At 39.6% G+C, this 21,049-nt stretch overlaps 1 protein-coding gene across 1 annotated transcript; it reads left to right on the forward strand.

Moving 5' to 3' along the window:
• Positions 1-617: 617 nt before the first annotated feature.
• Positions 618-15,948, forward strand: LOC310924376 (syntaxin-binding protein 1-like; the record flags this gene model as incomplete). The annotated part of the gene is made up of 19 exons (XM_083886090.1): positions 618-654; positions 5,128-5,177; positions 5,310-5,391; positions 5,629-5,705; positions 5,929-6,007; positions 6,306-6,409; positions 8,095-8,243; positions 8,350-8,434; positions 9,754-9,884; positions 10,224-10,331; positions 10,696-10,756; positions 11,506-11,571; positions 11,932-12,012; positions 12,601-12,739; positions 13,127-13,236; positions 13,347-13,448; positions 13,970-14,055; positions 14,315-14,469; positions 15,839-15,948. The coding sequence occupies 19 exons, from the start codon at positions 618-620 to the stop codon at positions 15,946-15,948; spliced, it is 1,812 nt and encodes a 603-aa protein (XP_083742216.1).
• Between the last annotated feature and the right edge of the window lie 5,101 nt (positions 15,949-21,049).

The following is a 21,049-nucleotide window of genomic DNA, read 5'->3' on the forward strand; positions in this document are numbered from 1 at the left end:
GACTCTACCCACTTCTCCTCTGCAGCCCTCTCATGGACACTACACTCACATTCACTTTTTCAAATCAAATTGCATATAAACAGACTGCTGCTGCTGAAGCTCGGTTTTAAGTCCTTTGGCAACCTTAGATCTCATAGATTCCTGAACTTTCAGAAATCTTAGAATCATCTGCCACCAGTTGAAGATAAAGCTAACAAACTAAATGAATGCTATGTTTCAAATATATTGTTTACTTTGTTTATCTCTCAAATGCGTGTTGTATCATTTTGTTTGAAGTCAGAAAGCTGTCGCAGACATTGCATTGTGGGCTTCAAAATAAAAGGCGCGTCTTTGATTGGGTGATAGCGTTTTAACCATACTGAGTATGGCATACTCTTAGATTAGATTTAAGAACGGGAATAGTAGTTCGATAGTGAAAACAGTTTATGAATACACACGTAGCTCTGCCAAGTTATTCCCGTCAGCAGGTTTTAACGAGCCCCAGTACGCTTTTATTTTGAATTTGACTGTACCGGAAATATGCGACTTATTTGCACGAACTTGACGGAAGTGTGTGCGGCGCAACTCGGGGCTCTGTGGACGGGAGACAGGAGGATTGATCACCAGGATTCATCATCATGTCACCACTGGGACTAAAAGCAATTGTTGGAGAAAGTAAGTGTTAATTAATACATTTATGATAAGACATTGATTTATATTTGATTATTTAACTGGAGCATGTTATCATTATTATTATTATTATTCCAAAGAAGTGAAAGTATGTTGTTTTGTGAAGGCACACAATTTTTGTCACTGCAGCTTTAGTTAAGTTCTAAGTTATATTATTTAGTTCTACCTTTGGTATGTATGTGCTCACCACATCAGCGTTGGTCTGAATATTGGAGCACAGAGCATATTAGAGTCCTGTGAGTCCCTGTGTAAATCCTTCCTCACTAATCTTTCTCTGTGCGGATTAAGAGCTGTGACATAAATCTAAGAGGAGGAGGATGAAGGACACATTCTTTGTCTTTGCTGGACACAGCGTTACAAGAGACTGTGTCAACAGACAAGTGGAAGGAAATCATCATCCAATGTCAACAATAACATGAACAATTAACATTTCAACAACAACAGTAATAATTATTCGATTTTAAGGTCACGATTCAATGGAGTTTTCCTCTGTCTTTTAGTGCCGTTTTTACACTTTGTCTATAGTTTAGTCTTTGGATCATTGTTTTTTTTGTCATTTTGATTGTCTACATCAGGGGTGTCAAACTCATTTTCAGTGAGGGCCACATCAGCATAATGGTTACCCTCAAAGGGCAAGATGTAACTGTAAGACAGAATAAATGTAACCAAATATAATGTAAAATAACGGTAACTATTTGCTAAATAACATATTGCTAAATAACTTTCTGTATTTATTACTTATTCAAGTTACAAATATGATGCATTATGGATGTAACCCGGTCCACGATGGTGTTTATTGACAAACTAACAGTTTTAAAAGTCTGTATCTGGTCAGGGCAGACCTGCTCACACACCTTCAGTATGCACTGCTTCAAAAACACACCCTCAGAAAAAGACTTTGAAGTACGGATGAATTCTTCAGCCACAATGAAGCTAGCATTCACTGCCTCATCGTTTTTGGTTGTGGCTTTTCTGAACACATTCTGCTGCGATCAGAGTCTCAATCTCAATTTCACTCGTCGCATGATACATATACAATGATACACTGCGATCTAGTGGCAGGATGCTGTCACTTTGCGGGTAACGCAATTGCCATGCATTGTGGGAGATAGTTTATGGTCAACGCACGCCTTAAAGCAGCATAGACCTATTTTAACATAGACTAATAAATCACTCCCGAGCCACATAAAATGACGTGGCGGGCCACATCTGGCCCCCGGGCCTTGAGTTTGACGCGTGGTCTACATGGTGTCATGTGTGATATAATGTACAAATGAATGAATTCACTGATTCTAATGATTCAGTACACTGACAACAACTGCTTTACAAGTCGTGCAGTGAAGACATGTTGAGTAGGTACTATTTTGTAGTGGAAAACCAACCTAAACCGCTCAGTGCCGAGGCGAGCTGAGACGATAGGTGGTGGTGATAGGGTCAGTGATGTAAAGGCGCGTCAATGCAGAAGAATGGTTGTCATTTAGAGGTGAGATCGCATGTAGTTGTGAACAGAGATCTCAAATTTATACTTGGATTAAGTATCAGAGCTACTGAGTCCAGTGAAAGTGAAACCATAAACTACTTTTCGTGTCTATCTGTCTGTCGGTTTGTTTGTGCTTCCACACTTGCACCTGCCAATATGACCAACAGAGGCCGCCAGAGGCTTGTTGAGTGAATGGGGTGAAGTCTGCCACCTTTGATTGTCTTGTTAAAATGATGGATTTTATACCTTTTCAAAAATGGACGATGTTTCTCATCTCATTTGTGACCCTGGATTAGTCAAAAAAGTACACTCACAAAGTGGTATTCAGTCTAATGACAGTGAGATCATAAACTACTAATAATTATTTGAAAAAATAAAGATCGAATATTCCTTTATTCCTTCCATAGTATTTGCAGTGTTACAGCCACAAATCATAACAAGGTAGAAATAGAAGTAAAAGAGAAATAAGTTTGCCCTGTTATACTGGCAGGGACTTCTCATCTCGGGCTTTCTCATACGCAAACCTACGCCCTTGACTGTCTTTACCATGAGCATCAGTTAGCAGTGGCAGTTCCTGAAGAAAATTTCAGCAACCACATAAAGACAGGGGCAGCATATTAAGTAAAGTATTTATTAACTGACCAAGGATCAAAAGCTTTCACAACCTTTACCACATGGGTGCCAAATTTGGCCCGCCGTGTAATTTCATTTGGCCCTTGAGGCAATATCAAATTAACATTAGAGCTGGCCCGCCGGTATTATACAGCGGCACCGCTGCTGTAACACAGCATTCACCGCTAATACTACAAATCCCATAATGCTCTGCTGTTGTTTTGTATTCATTGTTATTTTATTTTCAAATTTATTAGCTTGTGGAAAAAGTTAATGTTGATATTTACCTCAGAAGGCTGCAAATAGAAAAGAGGCATTCAATTTTTATTTAAATTTTATTTAATATGCCATTGATGTTTTGAAGTTGATTTTGCACTATTAAGTTATATAAGCGTTGCTTGTTCCATATTCAGTGTTAAAGCAAATCAGTGTAGCAAACTGAGCAATAATTAACGTTTTATTCATGCACTTTCTCTTGCTACTTCAAGGCTTGAATGTTTGATTCATTCATTATTGTTATTTTATTTTCAAATGTATTATTAGCCTGTGGAAAAAGTTTATTTTGATATTTACCTCAGAAGGCTGCAAATAGAAAAGAGGCATTACATTTTTATCCATCCATTATCTACCGCTTATCCTGTATTTAAGGTGCATTCAATTTTTATTTAAATTTTATTTGATATGCCATTGATATTTTTTAATTATTATTATTATTATTTGAAACTCGATTTTGAATGTCACTATAACGTTATATAAGCCTTGCTTGTTCAATATTCAATGCAAAACTTGTTTGGGTCCCTATTAAAAGGTTAATTTGTTCAACCTTGGCCCGCGGCTTTGTTCAGTTTTAAATTTTGGCCCACTCTGTATTTGAGTTTGACACCCCTGCTTTACCAGATACATACAACAAACATGTGACAAGATAGTGCAGTCAAATTATTTATTAAGTGTAAAGGAAAGTGCATAATTGGATCTTTAGATGTTGCTAAATGCATCTTAGTACAATATTTTCTTACACAAAACAGTTTATTTTGTCTGATTTGCGTGAAGTTTAACCTGCAGTTAAACCCTGAGCGATACAAACATCAACAATGTTAGCAAACAAGCTAACGGACGTCGCTTCAAAGGGGTCTTACCTATGTTCCCCGGGTCCTATGTTCCCTGTTTTTCCCAAAAAAGGTGGGACCCTTTTTTTGAAAAAGGGTAGGGTTAGGGTTAGGGTTAGGGTTAGAGAAAGGGTCCTATGTTCCCCAGTCACATTCAAACCCGGGGAACATAGATACGGTCCCCCTTCAAATGACTGCTGTCCGCTGCTACGAGCCATAAACAGCTAACACGTATGAAAGCGTGAACTCCGTGGCACTGGTAAAACTACGTATACTTATCAGTTAGTGCTGGGACCAGTTAAACCAGCACAATTCTGCATGTATTTTTAAAACAGTGAGCTTCGCTGAGAGTGCCGTCATCAGAGAGGCGAACAACTTATCGGGAGTCGTGAGTCTACCTCTTTGCTCAGTTTACATATGACCCAAGTACGTTTGGGCGAGCCCCAAGATCCTCACGGAAAATGATTTGCAGAGTAATTTTTCTGAAAAAAAAAAGGTTTAACATGAGAGTCAATGGGAGACTGCTGGGGCGATTCTCCACGCCAATCAAATATGGCGGGACCATAAAACATGACTTGAATCTGATGATTCTGATTGGACAATGACAGATAATATGTCTAGAACACTGATAATAACTACTTTTGCTGACAGAGACGGCTGAAAGGAATATTAGTACTAAGGATCTTTCGAATTGGTTAGGAAAAAAATTCTCTTTCTCTTCCGAGTTGGTCCTGCTTTAAGACTCATATATGTTTTTCCCTTATAACTGTGTCAAAGTGAGTTCACGGTCACTATCATTCGCTGTAGAGTTGTCCTCTTCTATGTGAGTGAAGCACAACATGCTGACATATTTTCTCTCTCACAGATTCTCTGTCTGTGTGTTGTGTGTGTGAGAGAGAGAGAGTGATGGTGTTTCTCTCATGAAGTCATATCCGCTGACAACACAGGCACAGGAATAGTGTTAAATAGTGTTTGCGAATGGTGGATGGGTAAGAGGATTGGGAGCAGATTAGAGCCAGTGATTGGAGTGGGACCTTTGTTTACGTTTGACAGACTGGGCAGGAGTTAAACCCTCTCTGAGGAAAGTTGGGATGCTGTACACGTTGAAATATGTCACATTTCAACAATTGCTGAAATGTGACATATTCTCTGTCAATCACTCGTATTTGTGTTTCCTAATGAGATGTCATATGTCAATATGTACTTTCTCTTGTCCAGTTGTACCGTGAAGAAGTAATAACATGTGTTTTTTCTTTATAGAGATCATGAATAATGTCATCAAGAAGGCAAGAGAAAAAGGAAAGTGGAAGGTAATGGTCTTGGTATTCTTCTCATCTTATTCTCATATGTGGTGACGAGAGTTACATTTGTATGAAACTACCCAAAAAATATGTCTATAAAGTCTATTCTAAACGCTGTCATTGTGTGCAACTGTGTTCTAGGTGCTGGTTGTGGATAAGATGAGTATGAGGATGGTTTCCTCTTGTTGTAAAATGACAGACATCATGGCAGAGGGAATCACCAGTAAGTGTGTCTTGTGAAAGTAGATAGATAGATAGATAGATAGATAGATAGATAGATAGATAGATAGATAGATAGATAGATAGATAGATAGATAGATAGATAGATAGATAGATAGATAGATAGATAGATAGATAGATAGATAGATAGATAGATAGATAGATAGATAGATAGATAGATAGATAGAGAGTTCAATTGAACTGCATTGACAAGTACTGGTCACTGCTCTTTTTCTCTCAGTTGTTGAAGACATCACCAAGCGGCGTGAGCCTCTACCCAGCATGGAAGCCATCTACCTGATTACACCTTCAGATGAGGTAAATGAAATAGCTCTTCTCACTCATGTCCTGGCTTCAAAATATACATGTGAGTGACAGCATGGTTGTGACACAAAATCAACCATCAGATGAATTGGGACAGTGCTATGGTTTGTGTGTGTGGCTGGGGATAATATAGAGAAACACCCCGTTCCTTATATTACGTTTTTAAACAGAATAATAAATGTCCAAATGTGTTGAGCCTTTTTTTCTACTGTCCCAGTCTGTTGAAGGTCTGATTGACGACTTTAGAGACCCGAAGTCTCCAAGATACAGAGCTGCTCATGTCTTCTTCACCGACAGTGAGTAAATCACAAATGGAACCCTTACAATCCCAGACTTTATCTCGACCTTCCTGGAACATTCCTCTTTATACTGTATAAACTATAAAGATTGACAGACCATAGGTCTTACATCCTCTGATCCATCACACTTCATGTGCTATATTGGTGCCACTTCAAGAACACAACCATATATACTCTGCACAACTATAGCTACCAATTTAAGCTAGTTAAAATATCCCATACTGACACCAACATTATTTGACTCCACTATGACAGTATATCAGACAGTAATAATGTTTTCTGGGATTCTTTGCAGCAATCCCAGAGTCATTATTTGGACTGTTGACCAAATCCCGTGCATCCAAATTCATGAAGGCCTTGACTGAGATTCACATCGCCTTCCTGCCCTATGAGTCACAGGTAGGACAGAACACAGCAGCCACTTACAGTATAACTGGAATGAATGAGGTTTGGGATGATTTCAGGTGTGTAGCATCATGTGTTCACCTGCGAGAAGAGAAACTGTGAATGGTTTGATTTGTTTTGGTGACATGGAGTACTGTGGAGTGCTGTGGACCATTGACTTTGTGTGCGGAATTGCTAGAGTTAGATCGATAACATTTCACAGCCATCAGGAGCAACTTGGGGTTAATGGCTGAGGAGCCAGGGATGAAAGTGATGACCTTCTGATGGACAGATGACCCATTCTACCATTCATCTACTGCTGCCTCACCTCATTCACCCAGACTGCACCTGATAATGCTAGACACAGTGGTGCAGATTCAGGTGTAAATACGTGGTTCATGAAACGTGCGTATGCTTTCCAATCCTGGTTTACACCTGATCAGCCTTTGCATAGTTTCGAGTCCTCGCCCCTTCAGTTTACGAATACCACAAAGAAAAGAAGATTGGCAAATCTGACTCAACTCTTATGCTCTGGGTCGACCACAGTCAACGTCTGCTGACTGATGGTCAGCTCAGTTCTCAAGTTGTATCCATGGCCATACTTGTTGGTGTCATGACTGGAAAAAGACCGACTTATGAATTCAAGTTTCAGATTTACACAGTGCTAGAGGAAATACTCTGATAGTAGTGTAGGAAGTACTAAGTCCAGTTGTGTATGAATATTGGACAACTTATGGAAAATACATTTTTATTCCATGTCAAAGTTGGGCAAAATATGCTTATTCTTGTCCTCTGTAATGGATTTTGACAAAGTATTACTCGAAAAGTACACAGTAAAAGTGCTACATATTATGGATGCAGGTAGTATCACAGCCCTGGGAGTCCAGCAGTATATGAATCTTGAAATACTCACAGTCACTACCAGCAGCTCTTCAGTGCGGTTTCCTTACAATTACCGTAAATTATAGTAGCACCATAAAAAAAATTTGACCACGCAAACATGGGACTAAATGGGACTAAATGGGACTAAATGTGACTAAAACGAATCAAAATAAAATGACACTACTGGCTGTCCCTCCCTATCACGCCCCTTCAGGTCACACTGTCATTGCCATCCAGCAGCCATCCCAGGGCCTCCAAACTCCCAACTGCTGCTTGGTGCATAAGCACAGCCAGGACCCCATGATCACATGAAATCGAAATTCCATCCATCATCTACCACTTTATCCTCCACCGGAGGGTCGCTGTGCCCATCTCAGCTGACATCGGGCAATAGGCGGGATACACCCTGGACAGTTGGCCAGTCCATCACAGGGCCACATATAGAGACAAGCAATCCTTCACTCACACTCTCACGCCTACAGTCAATTTAGAGTGACCAATTGGAAGGAAGCCGGAGAACCTCCACACACACAGGGAGAACATGCAAACTCCTTGCAGAAAGGCCCTTCCGAAGTCTTCTTGCTGCAAAGGCACGAGTGCTAACCACTACACCAACCGTGGGCCCTGAAATCAAAAATATAAATGGGAATTCTGGTTCCCATTCTTGTGTGTTGTTCAAAGTTGTGTTTTAAGGTCTGGATGAGCCTCATAGGATTCTTCTTAGATTTCAAAACATGCCCTGGATCTCTTCAGTTTGTAAATGGCTGCTGTGACATATGAACCCATTTAAAAGTCTCTGGTGTGTCCTGTGTGTCCAGGTCTTCTCCCTGGACAAAGTGGATGCCTTTCAGGACTTCTACAGCCCCTTTAAGGCTGACGTGAAGAATAACATGCTGGAGCGTTGTGCAGAGCAGATTGCCACCCTCTGTGCCACACTCAAAGAGTATCCTGGAGTCCGATACAGAGGGTGAGTAGTGTTTTGTAGCATTCATGAGCTAAGGCTGTTCACAGTGAATGAAGGCCTCTCTTTACTAAAGTCGATTGTGCGTGTGTGTGCATGTGTGATGGTTCAGGGAGTACAAAGACTGTGCAGTCCTGGCCCAGATGCTTCAGGAAAAGCTGGATGGCTACAAGGCTGATGACCCAACAATGGGAGAGGTATGATGTGGAGCTAAAAAAAAGACAATCAGAAAATCACTATGGCTCAAATCTGATCTTTCAGGGCTGTGAGGACACAGACATTTCCAATTCTCACATCAGATATGTGTCACTCACTTCAGTATGTGGTCCTAGATCAAATCATTTCACAATCAATGCGGCAATGCATAAATAGCCTGGGCTACTCAACCCCTTGGTGGCCCTGCTGTAATTGTGCGGCCCGCCTGCTGCTATTGTCACCAATAAATACCTATATTTGATCATGAAAAATAATTTTTGACATGCTACCACCAGAGGGCAATCATGCATATTGTGCTCATATTTTACCTATTGACAACAGGAGATGAGTGTGAGGATATATTAGAATAAAGTATACTGGGAATAAAGCCTACTTTGATTTCTGATATAATTTAGTGAATTTCTTAAACACATTGCTTGAAAAACATTTTCAAGAGTTAAAAAAAAAAAAAAAGCATTTGTTCTGTTACAAAAGAAGAAACATGCTAATATGCAAAGTAGGCATCATTTTGTAATTTGATATCTTTGCCAATTAATTTGTCTAATGATGTTTGGCCTCATGCTTTTTGAGCATAAAGCCACGAATGAATGAGGGAAATACAGAACACAAATAGATTGATAAGGCTAAGTAAATATTCAATCAACAAAAGATAATTGACTGTATTTTTAAGAATGACATTGTCCTTGTACTGCAGTGCATTTAAACTATTTTGTTATTTTTTGCTAATTTATATGTATTTTTATACTATAAATTATACATTTTTAAGTTGTGGCCCCTGCTCTAGAGCTAAATCTTACGCACTGATTTGCTGCTTTAGCACATAGCACATAGCTTCAATAGATATTGTCCCTCCTGCTATATTGAGATTACAATAGCAGTTTGATTAATTGTTCATCTATCGCGCCGCATGATCATTTTGTGACGCGATGAACGATGTTTTAAACAGAAATAATGGGCATTTCTTTTCGCCATCTACCAAAGCATTGTTGCACTCTTTGTTGTGGAAATATCTGCAGCGAAGAAACCGCCGTTATGTGCGGTTTCACAACACCCTCCGTGCTTCTTCTCAGTGTCGTAGAGCTCCGTGTGCCCACACACAAAAATAATACGTCTCCCCATCCATTATGAGCGGAGTCTCGCTGCTGGAAAGTCAAGTCTCAACACTTATTGGCCATCGAGTAAACGCAATTAGATTAGATTAGAACTCAGCATTACTCAGATATTGTGTTTTCAATCACATGTTATTGATCATTTAGTAAAATACAGTAAAATAATGAACAGTGCTGGTTTACTCCTCCAGGGTCCAGACAAGTCTCGTACTCAGTTGGTCATTCTGGACCGAGGCTTTGATCCTGTGTCTCCTGTCCTGCATGAGCTCACGCTGCAGGCCATGGCCTATGACCTGATGGCTGTCGAGAACGATGTCTACAGGTAATACAGCTGCATGAGTCACTGAGCCCCAGTCAGACAGAAACATAAATGGAAATGGCTAAATGGAAATTCTGGGCTTTCCAATTTGGCTTAGAAATGTGCATGTTAGTGGTGGAACAGTTCACAGAATCCATGTTCGCTTCATATCACGGTTATAGGTTTTTTGTTTTTTTACATAGAAATACCATACTATCAGTTTAATAAATCACCATTTACGTTTTTAACATTTTAAAAGAATAGGTCTAAGATTTGAACGGACTGAAAGTTTAGTTTTGACTTTTTTAACTGACCCACAGCTCCTAACGAAACAAATGTCACTGGGTTTACTGTGTCTGTCAGTTTTGAGACGAGTGGGATGGGAGAAACCAGGATGAAGGAGGTGGTGCTGGATGAAGACGATGACCTGTGGCTGACACTGAGACACAAACACATTGCAGAGGTGTCGACGTGAGTAGCTAGATTTTATTTATAAAGCACTTTACATTTCAATAGTCCGCTTTAAATGACTTTGTTCACACAATGCTGATTAAAGCTGTCAGCTGTCATGACTTTCTCTGTCATTCTCTGAGTTTCCCAGGCTGCTTACAGAAACACAAACATGTTGGGAAAGTCCATTCTAATAAACCTGCCCATGTAAACTCCCCTCAGTCAGGTCTGATAGTGTTGCTTGGCAGAGTCTGTTTTTAGAAGGACGCAGCATCCAAATGTGACTGAAGTGAGGCAGGATGATAACTTGGATGATAAATGCTCTGATCCAAAGCTGTCACAGTCATTATTCAGGTACTCTTCTGCTTCTTCTTCTTCTGCACAGGGCTGTCACTCGCTCTCTGAAAGAATTTTCTGCCAGCAAAAAGATGAACACTGGAGAAAAGGTAAAGGACTCACTGTGTCTGCACTGTTTGTACTCCAATATGATGGAATTAGATTTGTGTAAATATTTTCACTTTTCATGAAGCAAAAAAAAAAAAAAGGATTTAATCATTCAAAGAGATTGTATTTTATTGTTTGAAAATGCACTTTGCGCTCCCAGGTTTGTTCTATGCATTGTGGTTTTGTGTTTGTGGGCGGGCCTTATGAAGCTGCCTGTTGATTGGCTACAGAGTTTTGGAGTGAGCTCAATGGACCAGAAGTCGTCACAGGCTTGGAGTAAAGAGTAAATGTTACTAACGTGGAATATGATTTGAATTTGGACAGAAATAAGACATTAATTCTCCAACAATAGTAACAACTTCTTAACAAGCCTCTTTAATTCACAAAAAAAAAAAAATTCATTAATATGAAGAATCAGCTGATAAAAAGCTTTTTTATTTTAGAGTGTATTATATTTATTTATTCTTCTTCTGTGAAGGACAGAAATGTATCCTTCAAAAACAGGCAAACGGGACAAACAACCACAGAACAAGAAGGCAAAAAGAGCACAGGAGGGAAGACAAGATTTCTGCTAGATCCTAAGAATAATATGCTGTCCTTGAATTTGAGGGTTATGTTTATGGTTATGTCCAAACAGTGACAAAAGACTAAAGAATCTACCACATATGACTTGCTGCCTTTTGTAAATCTTCATTCTCAGTTTATAATAATAAAAAGTGGACGGTAAATTTACATAAATTGTGTTTTTCAGACCACCATGAAGGAATTGGCTCAGATGTTGAAGAAGATGCCTCAGTATCAGAAAGAGCTTAGTAAGGTAGGTTACTGCACACTTACAGTAGGTCCAGGTGTTAACTGTGCAGGACTATGGTATGAAGAAGAAAATATCAAAGATTTTGAGAAGAAAGTTGTAATATTACAAGTTTTTTAGTGGTGTATCATCCATGTGATGTGATGGCTTACTCTGTCTTTGCAGCCTTTTAATTGCAATACCATACAGCTTTAATTTATCATAAGAATCCATATGAATAAAGCATTGGACCTGATGTACAGACAGCGTCTGAGATGCCATGCTGCTGCTCGAGAAACTGTAAAAGCTCTTTGAACAGCACACAGATCATGTAACAAGATCCTCCACACGACTCATTTACTTGTTATTCTCTTCTCTGAGTCTTAGTATTCAACTCACCTCCACCTGGCTGAGGATTGTATGAACCGGTACCAGGGCACTGTGGACAAACTCTGTCGTGTGGAACAGGTAAATGAGAGAAACCTCAGTTTGTTTTACGTACAAACAACTCAATGAAATATACGCACTCCCTCACTCAGGACACTGGAGCACAGTGGGAATTAGGGCGATTTTTGCGATGCATATGGCAATATTAAAAAAAATAGAAGATTTGGCGGTGGGTTAGGTGGATCCCAGGCAGTCATCACAGCTGACAAAGTCTACGTTAACGGTATGTTAACGGCCCCCTGGCTCGATCTAGTTTGTCTCAATAAATCAAAACAATTTATTAAATTGATTAAATCCTCACTTAAATGATTCCCCCCCCCCCACTCGTTCCCTCAACGATTCTGTCACTAATATCACATAATAATATTATCAATGCATGTCTCGGTAGTGCATAAACACGCCACAGTAAAAATATCTTGTTGTTTTTTTGTTTTTTTTTATATATATATTTCTATATTTAGCATCTGGAATGCATGTCGACCATTGCCTGACCTCCCGACCTGACCTGACCTGACCTGACCTGACCTGACCTGACCTGACCTGACCTGACCTGACCTGACCTGACCTGACCTGACCTGACCTGACCTGATCTGTCCTTTGCTGTTGAAGGATTTGGCAATGGGCACAGATGCAGAAGGAGAGAAAATCAAGGATCCCATGCGGCTCATTGTCCCTGTTCTACTCGATGCCAACGTCAGCGTCTCTGACAAGATCCGCATCATCCTGCTCTACATCTTCCTTAAGAATGGTCAGTTGTTGTTCCCTGCGCATAGACACGCAAACAGCACATATCCTGCTACATTATAAAGTCAATTCAAACTGATACAGTGGCCTTTTCTTCATGTGGTAGTTAAAGATTATTGTAGAAACTGTACTTAATATACAAATGAATGTATCATACATACAGTATCATTACAGTTCACAATATTATAGAGAGAAGAGAAACCCAACAGTTGAATGAGCAAGCACTAGGGGGCAGTGGAGAGAATATATATTTATATGACAGTGGTGTCAGGTTTCAAAACTCATTTTGGTCGACTAGCTCGTTTCTTATAAAAAAATGTTAATGTACTTGTGAATTCTGCTTTTTTTGTGTTGCCATGCATGACATCATTATTGTGTGTGTGTGTGTCAGGAGTGACAGAGGAGAACCTCTGTAAGCTCCTGCAGCATGCCAACATCCCACCAGAAGACAGTGACATCATTTCAAACATGGCTCACATGGGGGTAGCTGTTGTCTCTGAGGTGAGCTGTCCTGACCTGGAACCTCAGTGTCTCATTAAGAAAAGCTCATTTACTGTGTTGCTGTTTCCATTTGGGCCATTTTAACTACACTGTGATGTGTCTTTTCACAGGGTACGACCAAGAAGGCCAAGAAAGCAGACCGTAAAGAGAGAGTCAGTGAGCAGACCTACCAGCTCTCCAGGTGGACTCCTCTGGTCAAGGATCTCATTGAGGTGATTCTCTTGTGACAGTATGACTACACACAGTATTGTTGTTGTTGTTGTTTTTCCACTACTACAGATGGATCTAGAGCTTGTAGTTAAAATCTTTCATCAAGGCAATCATCGTTTCAATTATGCCAGAAATATACAGTTGTCCAATCACATGGAAAATGTTTAGTTTGTCTTTAGACTTCACTGGTCAGAGCTTTAAGTGCTGAATGAGGCTCAGTTTTTACTTTTACAGCAACAAAAATCATTTTGTCTCAAAGATAAGCAGCTTGTCTTTATTCATGATGTCAGTGAGGAGGTTCTGGTTAAAAAGGCTGGTCTGCTACACAAAGATGAATCAGTTCAAGCAAAGAAGTCCAAAAAGGGCAGATTTATTGTCCAACTTTCTTCAAGCCCTAAAGAGGCCTATAGGGGGTTAAGGATCAGTGAATACAGTAATATTTGAAATGTTAATACTAACGTCCTTTCAGAATGAGACTTTATAAGCTGTGTTTGATGATTAATGTTTAATTTTCATCCCACAGGATGCTATTGAAGATAAACTTGACCTCAAGCAGTACCCGTACATTTCCCAACGACAAGTGTCCGCCAAAGCCAGTGCTCCATCGAGGTATGAAAATCAAATTAAATGTGTTTGATCTCTTAACCTGACATCTTCTCATGTTATTTTACACAGCTTGTTGAACGTTACAGACACAAAGGGAAGCCAACCTTTAACAGGAAGGAAGCAATATTCTCGATCTCTGTCTATTCATAGTTTTCTTTTTACAGTGTGCATTTTATTCTGTCATCGTCAACTACTTTATCCTCCACATGAGGGTGGCAGGGCTGCCTGTGACAATCCCAATCCTATTTTTCTCACCATCCAGTGCTCGCTATGGTAACTGGCACAAGAACAGAGGTCCCACAGAGATGAAGACAGGACCCAGGATCATCATCTTTATCATTGGAGGGATGACATACAGTGAGATGCGCTGTGTGTATGAGGTCACCCAGGCCAATGGAAAGTGGGAGGCCCTAATTGGTGAGTTGAGAGTTGAAAATGCTGCAGAACTGCTTCTGTAGAGCACATGATATCACTCCTGCCCTGGTCTCTTTGTCTGTTTTAGGATGATTATGTTTGTTTTTAAACGTCGTAACGACACCTGAACGCCTAACACAGAGCTCTGCAGTCAGCTGACCAGCTGCTCTTTCAAGTGCCTCGATCATGGCTAAAAACCAGAGTCTGCCCGGACCCTTGAGCCATTGCAAAATGTGTCTGAATACTTTAAGCACTGCTTAGGCAAGATACATTGGTTTTATTGTGCAGTACATGCATATTTTTTGTCAGTTGCAATTCCTGAAAACACTGTGTCAAAAATATGTATTTGTTGTACAGACATTGTGTACAAGCTCATAACAATGGACGCGGTTCTGCAGGTCGCGAATAGCCTACTGCTCTCTTCATATTGGTGAAATTCTGGTCTTTGTCAGTATTTGCCTTTCACCCATTCACTCACACATACTGCACATCTTTCCTACCCATTCACATGCATGTTTGATCAGGTTGTGTTGAGAGTAGGGCTGCAACTAACGATTATGTTCCTGATCTCAATGAATCGAGTACTTGTTTAGTTCCATAAAGTGTCAGAAAATGTTGAAAAATGTGAACTCAAATATCTTGTTTTGTCCACAACCAAAATGATTAAGATTCAATGATTTCTTTGTTATACGGAGCAAAGAAACCAGAAACTATTCTCATTTAAGAAGCTGAGAGCTTGTTTTAATTGTTGAATAAACGTGTTGCAGATTCATTTAGAGTATATCTGCCTGATTTGGGAACCTCTTTGTACCTTCTAACAACGTTGGCAAAAAACACAATGAAAATCCACAGTCACAAAAGTCCGAACCGTCTTCAGTGTGTGGAGTGAATCCTCTACTATCCCTCTGATGTTCTGCTGGACTGTTAATATGAGTTGTGACCATCAGGCAGACGATAAAACACTGATCAATACTGCAAATCTAATCTCTGAAGAACTAATCTTAATCACAGTGACCTAAAATAAGCACTTATATGCACATAAGCACCTCAATAGAATTGTTGATTTCATGTTACTAGTAATTATGAAGCAGTGCATGTGCCAACTCTCACCACTAGATGTCACTAATTCACCCTTGTTTTTAGTTTTAGAGTCATTTTATTTCTTGACTAATACATAAATGAAAAACAATGAATGGTTAAACTAGAAAAGCCGGAGACCAGGGAAAATTATAAATGTTGTACATGTGGTTGTCGTACCATCAATGATATTAAACTATGGCTGCATTCATATTTATTTATATTTGACCCCAGGGGGAAATTGAATGATTCAGTCATGATTCAGTCCGTCTTGAACATCTTTTGTCCCCTGAAGGTTCCACACATGTTCTCACGCCACCTAAATACCTAAAGGAACTCCAGCACCCAGATTTCCTGGACCCCACAGCTCCACCAGAAGTCACAGAAGAGCAACCTGCAGAATAACAAAACAAAAACAACATTTGGACGTTAATCCACAGGTCAGAATGTCATTCATGAATTCACGTAAGTGTTCATCCACCTACCTACCTACCTACCTACCTACCTACCTACCTACCTACCTACCTACCTACCCAGTGACTCACTTCACTCCCACTGATCCTAATGGTGCTACCTTTGTCAAGTGACTGACTGTGCTTATTGTGTTTCATACTATTATATGTATAATATATAATGGAGGATGGAATGACGTCAGCGTTTAAAGTCATTTGTCTTGTGTTAAAGAAATCCCCCATGTATTCCTTACACAATTTGTAATTGTAATTGTAATTTTATTATTAGGACAGGGACAATGCACAATAAAACATTAATTTTGCACAACAAGAAAATATGCATTGTGCCAGGTTTTAGCAGATTATTTTCCACCTGCAGTACCTGGGCAGGTTGATGGTATAGTACAATATAATACAATACTGCAAACATACATCAGCGCCAGATCAATGACTGTGGGTGTAACACTTTTAAATGACCCTGAGGTCGATATTTTCAGTCAAACTAAGTTCCCACCCATGGAAACTATTACCAGATCAAATAGAATATTTACGTGTTTGTCCATTTGTCATCCATACACACTGTCACACTGAAAAGTGATCACACGTCGTCTTTTTTGTCTCTCAGGCTCAACTGAAATCTTCAGCCCTGCTCACCTTCTGAAAATCCTTAAAGACTTGGAGAAAGAAACACAGTGCGCCCTCCACTGGTGTCACACATGAGTAGCATCCCCACAGGGAGACGACACATCAAATATTCACTTTACACTTCACAGGTTGATCAAAGTTGAATTGAAATAGAATGTTTTGATGTTGAAGAGTTTAGATGACTGGATTCAATTCAAGGTGTAGTATTCTTACACAATATTCCGCTGCATCGTGGTTGTGATCCATTATTACACGTTATCTGCATGCTCACTTGTACTGTAGTTCCTTTCCTACCCATACACACAGCGCCCTTCTTTTATTGAGCTGGAACATACCATTCACTATGAAATGATAGGTATTCGTCACTGTGTCTGAGATGGAAAATATACTCTGTTGTTATTTTTAGCTGAAGATTAAGCACATGAAAGGTTAGTATTTGGTATAGTTGTTCTAGTCTTTTTGTGCATCGTCTCCATGCCCAATAGCAATGTTTATGACGTATTTTTGTCTGGTAGCGACTATGTTTATTTTTATGTCTCCCAGTTTGATCCTATTTTTTATTTTTACTGCAGTGTAGTGAGTTTTTCTGTAAGTAGTTTAGATTCAGTGTGTGTGATGAAGAGAGAGTGTCAATATATCACTGTATATCACTGAGTCTGAGTTTTTGTGATAACATGCTTCAACTGTACTTGTTAAGCTAATAAAGTGTCTTCTACTGACCTTTTAATGTAGCTGGTGTTTAACTCTTTTAACACATCATGCTACGATCTAAAGACATTCAGGAACAGATGAGAAACACAGTTACTGATATCTATTATGTAGGTTATTATAGGTTTCTAAAGCTTTGGGACTCCAACAACCATTCATTACTACTGCAACTTGTGCATTTGCTTCCACTTGGCGGAACAACTATACAATTGATGGCAATCGCTGGAACATAACTGCCTTTGACATAATCCTCAGAGAAGGGAAATGCAGGTTCTCAGCCAGGGTATCGAGCCACCATTTAAGAATGAAGAAGTACATGGATGAAGACCTGCCAACCTTGACGGCATAAACGCAAGTCGTCATTTTTTTCCCCTCGAGATTAACGTTCATTTTGGCCTAGTAACCTTAGTCGTTTTTTTCACATGCTGTTGCAACAACTAGTGCAACACCACACCAGGACCCGGTTTTTGGATAACGGATTGGATCAAATCTTGAAAATGGGTTTTTCAAAAGAAAAAAGGATTACGTAATCCAATTACATCACATAATCCAATCCAGGTTTTGATCCGGATCAAACCTTTAGTTTGGGTTTTTCAGAAATTTGTAGTAGGATTGGGATCACTTTGATCCAAAAAATTCTGGATTAAACTGATCCCATCAGAAGGATGGATTGAGCGTGGATTTCAGGCCCAAAATGTAATGAAACTTTAAAATTGTATTTGTAACTATATTTGGATCATGCAGTATAGCCTACAAAATATCCTATTTATTCATAAGGTTTTAAATTGATTTGTTCATCTATCAGGCTACAGACCACAAATCATATCTTTAAACCTGTCACTAATTAATGTGTATTTATCACAATCAAAAATAGTTTCGTTTCGTTTTTAGAATATTGTTTAGTGATGCATGCAATGATAAAACAGAATAACAAATCAATGGCAATGACATCACTGGTTTTTGAAATCCAATAATCCAATAGTAGCTAACTATTGCGTCCCTTGTTGCACGTCCTGTTTGCTCGTACTGGCAGAATGCAGGAGGTTGGTCAGGGTGTCCAAGGGGCTCAGGTGCATCATTGTCAGCACAGAGAGGGACATTGAGCTTGGAAGTGATGTTGTGCAGGACAAAACAGGCAAGGGTTATGTTGTTGAAGTGTGTCTGCACTGGTGTATTTGCTGTCTGCAAAGGGGTCATCAGCCATGGAAGGAGTGGGTAGGCACTGTCTCCTAATATTATGCCATCCGGTCGGTTGGTTTGGCTGTCTCTATCTAGAGCACCCTCCCTCTCCCTATTTGAGCTCTGGTAATCCAGATTTGGTGATCCTGAAATATTTCAAATCAAATGATCAAATCAAAAGTAAGATGGAATACGTGATCATGGATAGCAAAAAAATAAACAAATCCGGATCAATTTTATCCAGATTAAACCTTTTGAAAAACTGAGCCCAGGGACCAGTTGAACAAAACTAGGATAAGGGATTAAGCCGGGATATATTGGTTATCCCGGCTTAATTTATCAGAGATCCAGTTGTACAAAAGCAGGATGTGATCGTTGATTACAATAATTTCACAGAAATTGAAATCTATACACATCATAGAAATATAAAAACACACCAAATTGTTTTATTTTGTTTTATTGTATAAATATTTCACTGGCCATTATATTCAAAATTCAAAATCAAAATTCAGTGAAGGGTCGGATCCAAAGTAAAATAACACACGTATCCAGATGAGCTGGTAGGAGGACAGTCAGTGCTGTGTTTATCTGTGGAATTTCTCGGAAGGGCGGGGCCACATGAGAGCTTAAACAGGACAACAAAACAACCTGTGAAGCAGGTTAGCCAACCCAATTGTGCAATGATTAACCTATGGTGTGGTGAATTTCCTTGTTACCACATCTTTTTTCTTCCGTGGAAAAAGCTGTCAGTGGTCACAATGAATGGATCTCATTGAAAACGATTGTAATTCTATATTGCATTCATTGGCTAAGCATAATGGAATGACTCTTTAGAAACTTGAATTACAATTGTTCCTGCACAGATGACACAGTCACCTTTCTTCACTCACAGCCTCTCTAGACAGGCTGTGGCTGTGATTGGCTGATTTATTGCAATAAACACCCAGCAAATGAATTGTGTTCCTATAATAACTTGACTTTTAGTCTGTTGATATACATGATATCACATGTGCCACAGTGGTGAGTGAATTCCACAGCCATTGCACCTGTGGGTTTTTCCAGGAGAGTAATAAGGCTGAGAACTTCCTTATAGCAGCAGGGTGGAGTCTCAGCATGAGGCTGCCTGTTACACCCACCTTACAGACAGTGTGGAGGACACCGGGAAGGAAGCAGAGCTATACTCAACTGTTACTGGCCTCTGGTTCAGCAGCAATAGGTAAGCAGTCTAAATATAAAGTTTGTCTTGAACTATTCAACGTGAATGAACTCAGCTGACCAACATGTGAATGCAGGCACTGGATTAAAAAAGTGTCCAAGGTAAGTTATGTAGAAGATTGCAGAAAAACCAAATACAAATTCTTTTTTCCATTTTTTACTTTACTCTTTGTCATACATTGTAGAGATGATTTGGTTAGTCTCTGGTTTAAATGGTAAGAACAACCGCTTAAGTGATGATGATGAAGAGGAAGAAAGGGCTTTTTTATTGCGAGGGGTTGTGTGAAAGCATGTGAATGACCTCAGTCTTGAAGAGGTTTATCAGAAAGGTGAAAGGTCCATGCTGAGAATGTGGAAGTGTCTGCTGAATAAAAGATATGAAGTTGGGTGTCATCAGTGAGAAACCATGTGAACAGATTGGACACAGAGAAAGGAAGGTAACAGACCCTCTGTACTGAGCACTACATGTGCATCTCAATAGATTAGGATATCGTGGAAAAGTTCATTTCAGTAATTCAACTCAAATAGTGAAACCCTGTATTATATAAATTCAATACACACAGACTGAAGTAGTTTAAGTGTTTGGTTCTTTTAATGGTGATTATTTTTTCTCGCATTTAACAAGAAAGCAACAGTCAGTTTCTCAAAAATTTAGAACACACCATAACACCAATTTTAAAAAAAAAAAAAAAAAACAACAACAACAACCTGGCTTTCTGGAGAGTATGTAGTATTATATCTACTCAATACTTGGTTGGGGCTCCTTTTGCTTTAATTGCTGCCTCAATTCAGCATGTCATGGAGGTGATCAGTCTGTGGCACTGCTGAGGTGGTATGGAAGCCCAGGTTTCCTTCAGCTCATTTTTTGGTCTCTTGTTTTTCATTTTCCTATCGACAATACCAATCTGTGGGGTTCAGGTCTGGCGAGTTTGCTGGCCAGTCTTACAATGCACATCTACACCATGTCATTTAACCAACATTTGGTGGGTTAGGGTTTCACTATTTGAGTTGAATTACTGAAAGCAATGAACTTTTCCACGATATTCTAATTTATTGAGAATTTGAGATGCACCTGTAAGGAGACTGAAGTGAGAAAAGGAGAGGAAGAGGATACACGTGTCCTTCCTTTCCATGCAATGTTATAGGAGCACCCTTTGGGTAAGATTGTAACCAGGAGAGAGCAGTGCCTGAGATATGTCAGGGAGCACATAATAGGATGCAGTGGTTCATTGTATTGAATTGATTGACTGTCCAAGGCAACAGTGGTTTCTGTTGAGTGGCCACTCTTGAAGCCTGGTTAATAGGCA

The sequence above is a fragment of the Microchirus variegatus genome (genome assembly GCF_963457635.1).
Source record: "Microchirus variegatus genome assembly, chromosome: 3".
NCBI classification, from domain to species: domain Eukaryota; kingdom Metazoa; phylum Chordata; class Actinopteri; order Pleuronectiformes; family Soleidae; genus Microchirus; species Microchirus variegatus.